Raw genomic sequence first — 6,974 nt, forward strand, 5'->3', positions numbered from 1 at the left:
TAAGACAACAGAATTGTTTAACACAAACTTGTCGCATATGTTCTTTCTAAGTTTGTTCCCAGAAAAATCGGAGTTGCAACGTATTTTCAACAAGTGAAGCCCTCCGTTTTGAAATATTACGTAATTAAATGTAGCAACGAAGGACTAAAACATGTCAGAATACTTGGACGACACCTTGGGCAGACGTGGTGTTGACAGAACATTTCAAATTGAGATATTATAGATAAAAATAAGAGTCAGAATACTTAGACATACCTAGAGGATCACCTCGCTGAAAACAAGAAGAGACCAGGCAGAAATTTCTGAACTTAAAGCAGAAACAATTATTCTGTGATTATTATTATTATTGTTATTATTATTATTATTATTATTATTATTATTATTATTATTATTATTATTATTATTATTATTATTATTATTATTATTATTATTAGTATTATTATCATTACTATTAATTCTTTCTTTTTTTTTCAAGAAACCCAGAAAATCTATTTTCTCGACCATAAAGTGCAGGCAGTAATTGGAAACAAAGATATAAACACAGGAAGAACCTAGCTTCTGTTCTTTCAAGAAACGGTGCCATTTTTTAACTTAAATTACGTTGTTTTTATGAAAGTAAGTCTCAATCGGTCGGGTTTGCAAATACGGAAATGATCCGCCTTTTCTTAACTGTTTTCTTTAAAATAAACTCAAAGTTGCAATTAGCTTATTTTACAATGTCCCTGAGAACACCACAGGTGGCTAAAATCACAGAATTAATTTATAGCAAAAAACGTACATATGTTTTTTCTTAGTTTCCGTTCACTGCCAAGTATACACAGAAGCCCTTCAATGTAATCCCAAAACAAACAATACGAATTTCAAGCTACACTGATAGTAGTTTTAATGAGCCAATGGTTTTTTGTTTTGTTTTTTTCGTGCAAGCTGATATTTGGGGGGCTTTGAAAAGTTTTCTTTAAGTACGCTTCAACGAGTATTGGTATCAGTAAAATTTATATTTTAAGTAGAGAAAAGATTTCGATATTTTTTTTTGACCTTTGTACCGAATAAGGGTGATATCTGTGCGCATTCGTGGTCATCACATTTTGTTGACGCTTCGGTTAGTCTCAGGGTTAGTCTCTGGGTTAGTCTCGATCGATTAGATTACATTACATCATACGAGCACGGCTTCTCTTTTTTTAAAATTAAAATTAAACCCAAAATTGTAATTCCAAAGAGCCAAAAAATATCTGCGTCACAAGCAAAACAAGATCTCCCGATGGATTCAAGATAAATGAAATAGAAGGTAAAAGAAACTGAAATGCTCTATTTCTCTTCGATGTTTTGTTTTATCCTCTGAAAATATGTTACGTTTTGCAGTCTTCAAAACTAAAATTGGTATTCATAACGCTCATACAATATCGTACCAGAAATACGCGTTTTTAGTATTGGAGCTAATATGTTTTGTTTGTTTGCTTGCTTTTTCTCCTAAATGCCAACTGAAATACATTGCCAAACAACTGAACAGCTGTAAGAGCTATTGACGTAAGGCATACAAATGTTCAGAAAAACAGAAAATTTGAAAGTCACTTCCTTTACGTAGCAAAGTATTCAAAGTATTCAAAGCGACCAACTTCTTTCGTCGAAACCCTATCAATTGAAAATGGTTTTCCATCAAGCCATTGCCACGTTTCTAGCAATTTTGGAGGCCATCGGTCTTCCTGGTAATTTGATGGTGATAGTGGTCATCACCTTGGAAACAAGATTTCATGTGATGCGGTACATTTTCCTTGCCAGCCTCGCAGTGTCAGATTTGCTGTTTTTAATCCTGGTTAACTCATTTCGCATTGCAAGCATAGCACAAGAAAGATGGCTGTACGGCGAAACCATGTGTTATCTCAATCATTGTTTCTTACGATACTTCTATTTCAACACGGTCCTTCATCTGTTAGCGGTGTCTTATGAGCGATACTGCGCTATAGTGAAATCGCCGTTGACCTACGATGGGACAATTACCAAATCTAAAGTGGCATTTATAACTCTCATCTGGATAATCCCGATTCCACTGGCCATTTCTCCTTTTCTTGGGAGTTGGGGAAATTATGTTTACAACCCAAAATTGTTCTTCTGTGAGCAACGGTGGTCGGTACAGATTTCTAGTGCGTCTGTTAGATTGGTTTCGTTTCTTTTCGCCAGCTCCAGCTCTGTTGTCCCATTTGTGGTGGTGATATTCCTCAACTGGTCAGTCAACAAGACGACGAGAAGTCAGATAAACGCCGTGCAAGTACAACTAGGAAGCTTTACCGGTTCTGAAAGCCAGCAACAAGTGATGGAAACACGGAGAAGGGAGTATAAGGCAGCTGCTGATGTCAGCATTGTCATCGCTGCTTTTCTCGCGTGCTACCTTCCCGCCTGGATCGTTGTCATTTGCCGTCAGTTTGTTGAGATTCCAGCAAATGCCATACTGCTCGTAAACGCTATCTTTTTTCTCAGCTCGGTTTTGAACCCGATCATCTATTCCTTCCGCAAAAGAGAATTTCGAAACGCCGTTTACACTCGATGGCGGTGGCTGAAACTTTGTGGAAGTCCTAACTACCCACAAAACAATACCATCCCCACGGACAATTCAAGATTCGGCGCCACCTTGGGTACAAAGGCAACTGGCGTGGCTACACCCAACAGCAGCTAAAATAGAAAATTGGAAGGGCCAACCTTGGCGTCCTTGACTTTTTCCAATTCCTGAAATCGCTGAAAAGGAAACTCCGAAAGAAAAAGGTCAAACATTGAGTCCGCTTTATATAGACTTTCACCCAATCTAGAAATCTAGACTGGGATGTTTTTGCCTTCTGGGATCGTGTAGGGGAAGGGATGGGGTGGGGGGGCTGGGGAGGGATTCTGTCCTCCCCTCCATAACTTCGCAAGCATATAAACTATGACAATGACACTTAAAGGAGAGATGGTAAATCGAGATGTTTGCTTTGCAGTGCCCAATGAAAAGTGATGACGTCATATGACGTTGTAGTGACATCCTGATTGTCAAATGGCGGCCATCTTTGATCTGTCATCTTGGATTTCTGGATTTCCCCAAAACTTCAGGAAAGCGCCGAAATTGAACGAAACGTAATCAGAACCAACAAAGAAACACTAATATAGGCTAAAAAAAATAAAAACTGCAGAAAGAAAAGTAGTGTTTTCTTAATTCATTTTAAAAAGAGATTTTCCATTCTCTGAAAGAATGGTCTAGATGGCCACCAATTTGGGTGAGTTATACTCAAACTTTATATTTATCTAAAAAGGGTGAAAATTGAATTTTTTCCCTGCAGGAAATCTAGAATACCATTTACTTAAAAGCTTTGTTGATTTCTGTCAGTATTTGGTGTTGCTTTTCCCAAAAAAGATAAAAAAAACAACATTTTTTTGGTTTAAAAACAATTTCTTCACTTCTGGCTCATAATCATGTCACATCTCGTAGTCCCTTCAGATGATTCTCACCAATTGTTGCCAAAATGTTTGGAATGGCAGGAAAACCCTGCTTAGAGGCTTCCCATCCCCTTCCCTTTTACACCCCCACCCCCAAAGCTCCACACCACTCCCCCTCCCCCTTTTCGTGCGAAGCTTAACTTATAAAATAAAAGGATGTATGATTGGTTCAAAATGACACCGTAAATTTATTTCCATTATTACTATTATTATTATTATTATTATTATTATTATTATTATTATTATTATTACTATTATTATTATTATTATTATTATTATTGTTATTATTATTTCGAGGGCTAAAAGCGGTCGAATTTCTCTCAGTAGAACATAACAAAATTACCAAAGGAAACACGTAAAATTTCTTGCGTTTGTTTAAATCGGGGAACCTTTCCATTATTTCCAGACTAGTCTAAGAATGCAATTTGTTGTTAGTTTAGGATTCGGTTTTTGTTTACTGAAGGCCAGTTGAAACGGTTTCGACATTTGACCAACATTCGTCCAACAAACGTTGAACGGATGTTGGGAAAACGTTGGACAAATGTTGAACAGAGTGTTCGAACGGCTTCAATGCCGCTAAACATTTTTATGAGCAAAGGGAATATTGAATCGATGTTGAACCAATTCAAATTTGATTCAACACGCTTTTAACAAGCTTTCAACACTGTTAAAAATGTTGATCGACCTGTTAAAAAGCCCCCAATATTTGCTCATTCGAAGATGTTTTTAAGCAAGTTTTTACAATAACTGTCCAAATTCCCGCGCGCTGATTGGCTCGTAGCTATTGTCTATAAGAGTACAGACAATAAAAATGACGTCAGATGTAACGCGCGCGCTTTCTCAACGGAAAAAATAGCCAATTCCGCTCGTACGTTTTCCATGTTATTGTAAAAAACAAATCGATGGCAGTTTTCTATGGCCTATACTCTTATAGACCATAAAATGACGCCATAAAATGTCCAAAACTTGGCAGTGAAACCACTCGCCTGCGGCTCGTGGTTCCACTTGAGTTTTGAACATTTTCTGACGTCATTTTAAGGTCTATAAGAGTATAGACCATAGAAAACTGCCGTCGATTTGTAAAGTTGAAACCGTTTAAACAGAGATTTAAGATACATTTTAGCTCTCGGCGGTATTTTTCATTTCGGCCTGCATGACCTGAAAGGACACCTGTCCTCTTTAAAATTAACACAACTATAAATAGTTCCTTGAAAAACCGAAACAACAAACAATACTCATGCAAGCAGCAAGTAAGATGAGAGCATTATTTGACCAAAACATGGACATATGCGCTCTATCAGTTCTTTCCCATGAAAGGCTCTCCAAATTAAACTCAAGAATGAAATAGTATAAATTATAAGATCGTTTCAAAGAGACATAGCGCTGGTTATGTCATGGCAAAATATGCCGAATGGGTCCCGCAAAAATACCACCTCGTAAAACCTAAATTTCATCTTAAAAGTTTGGTCTACTATTAAAATTATCAGTTTAAATAAGCAACAAATAATTATTATTACGAACAATGATGGGGATTAGAAGGCAGCCTAAAACAACTGGAATTTTATGCTCAATTCCCAGGAATTTCAAAGAGTATTATTTTTATCTTGATTTTTTTGCTACCCTTTTGAAGTTAGCTTTCTTTAATTTAGAACAATACATTTGATAGAAAAAATGCGAAATTAACTACAAATATCGATCTTTTGCAAATTGCTATTAACTTCCCAATGGGTTTTTCAAAGTTTCCAATAGTCATAAAAAGCGTCAAAAATATCAAAATCAAGCGATGGATTAGCAATAAAAAGACTAGTAAATTTTGGTCTAAAAGTCAAATTATACCTCTGGGAACTAATTGCTATATCTCACATGGAAGACTTTTCGAGCTTTGTTATTTCTTGTCACGTAGTAAAGAAATCTTCTGTGTAATTGGAGTTCATTTTTGCGAACCAATACTTCCCGTCCAGCTTTCTGTTTTTCTTTTTCTTTTCAATGACAACTGACGTATATTGCCTCACGTACGCTCTAAAAGCTATTGATATAAGACCCAAAGCAACTGAAAGAAAATAAAAGTCATTACAATTAACACAAAATATTTGTCGAGCTACATTTGTCGTCCGCCGTTTTCCTTCAACATGGTTTTTTATCAAGTCATTGCAGCTTTCCACGCTCTTTTCGACGTGATCGGTATTCCTGGTAATTTGGTGGTGATAGTGGTGATCGTCCTAAAGAGCAGATTTCATGTGATGCGGTATATTCTCCTGGCCAGCCTCGCAGTGTCAGATTTGCTGTGTTTGATCCTGGTCAACTCATTCCGCATTGCAAGCATAGCACAAGAAAGATGGCTGTACGGTGAAACAATGTGTTATCTCAATCCCTGCTTCGTACGATACTTCTATTTGAACACGGTGCTTCATCTGTTAGCGGTGTCTTTTGACAGATACTGCGCTATAGTGAAATCACCTTTGACTTACGATGGGACAATTACCCAATCTAAAGTGATTTTTATAGCTCTAATTTGGATAATTCCTATTCCACTTTCCATCGGTCCATTTCTTGGCTGGGGAAAGTATGTTTACAACCCAGAGGTGTTCTTCTGTGAACAAGGATGGGCAGTGCAAAGTGGTTCAAGTAGAGGGAACATGATCGTCTTCCCCATCGCATCCTTTCTGGTCCCTTTTATGATCATCGCCTTTCTCAACTGGTCAGTGTACAAGGCGGCAAGAAGTCAGATAAACGCCATGCAAGTTCAACTAGGAAGCTTTCAGGGAAGTTGTGATTTTCAGCAACAAGAGATATCAAGGCGAAGCCGTGAACAGAAGGCAGCTGTTGATGTCAGTATTATCATCGCCGCGTTTTTGCTGTGCTACCTCCCCAGCTGGGTAATGGGTGTTTGCCGTCAGTTCGTCAACCTCTTCAAGGTTCCGTCCGTGGTTATATTGCTTTGCACGGGTATCTCCTTTCTCAGCTCACTGTGCAACCCAATCATCTACTCAATCCGTAAAGAAGAATTTCAGGCCGCAGTTAAGACTTTGTTTCGACGAACGAGGCTTATCGGAAACAATTACATCAACGCCGTAGACAACGTGATCGAGAACCTCACCACAGAAGCCTTCACTTCAATACCTATAGAGGAACATGCCGTGCAACACCAGAATGAAGCACCGATCCAAGCATGGCAAAAATGAACTGATCTTTGAATGGAAATGACATCGCTGAAATCTACTTAACTTGAACAACTTAGCCAAAATGGAGTTGAAATTACATATGCATCGTGAGAAGTTGACATTGCTAAAAGTAAAAGAGCTTATAGATGCTTTCGGTTAACCGACTTTTCGAGTTCATTAAATGATACTCCCTGCCAGCTTAGTTCAAAACTTGAAAAGTCCGGTGTAGAATGTACGGGCCTTAATATTGTGTTCGTTTCAGTAACTGTTTAGTAGCACTTAGTGTCCTTCCCACTTGTTGGGAAAAAGGATATCTTTAAACGATTCGTACTTTGGCAGAAGTCAGACACCAGA

The 6,974-nt window shown here is 37.8% G+C and overlaps 2 protein-coding genes across 2 annotated transcripts; both read left to right on the top strand.

Moving 5' to 3' along the window:
- The first annotated feature begins 1,128 nt into the window (after nucleotides 1-1,128).
- Nucleotides 1,129-2,754, top strand: LOC146454398 (octopamine receptor beta-2R-like). Its single transcript, XM_085095535.1, has one exon. It carries the CDS (start codon nucleotides 1,643-1,645, stop codon nucleotides 2,666-2,668), a length of 1,026 nt encoding a protein of 341 aa, XP_084951661.1. The 5' UTR covers nucleotides 1,129-1,642; the 3' UTR covers nucleotides 2,669-2,754.
- A 1,818-nt stretch (nucleotides 2,755-4,572) lies between these two features.
- On the top strand, nucleotides 4,573-6,716 carry LOC146454399 (octopamine receptor beta-1R-like). Its single transcript, XM_085095486.1, has one exon. It carries the CDS (start codon nucleotides 5,589-5,591, stop codon nucleotides 6,639-6,641), a length of 1,053 nt encoding a protein of 350 aa, XP_084951612.1. The 5' UTR covers nucleotides 4,573-5,588; the 3' UTR covers nucleotides 6,642-6,716.
- Nucleotides 6,717-6,974: the final 258 nt, after the last annotated feature.

Source organism: Pavona decussata, unplaced genomic scaffold, assembly GCF_977016875.1.
Source record: "Pavona decussata unplaced genomic scaffold, jaPavDecu1.1 SCAFFOLD_302, whole genome shotgun sequence".
NCBI classification, from domain to species: Eukaryota; Metazoa; Cnidaria; class Anthozoa; order Scleractinia; family Agariciidae; genus Pavona; species Pavona decussata.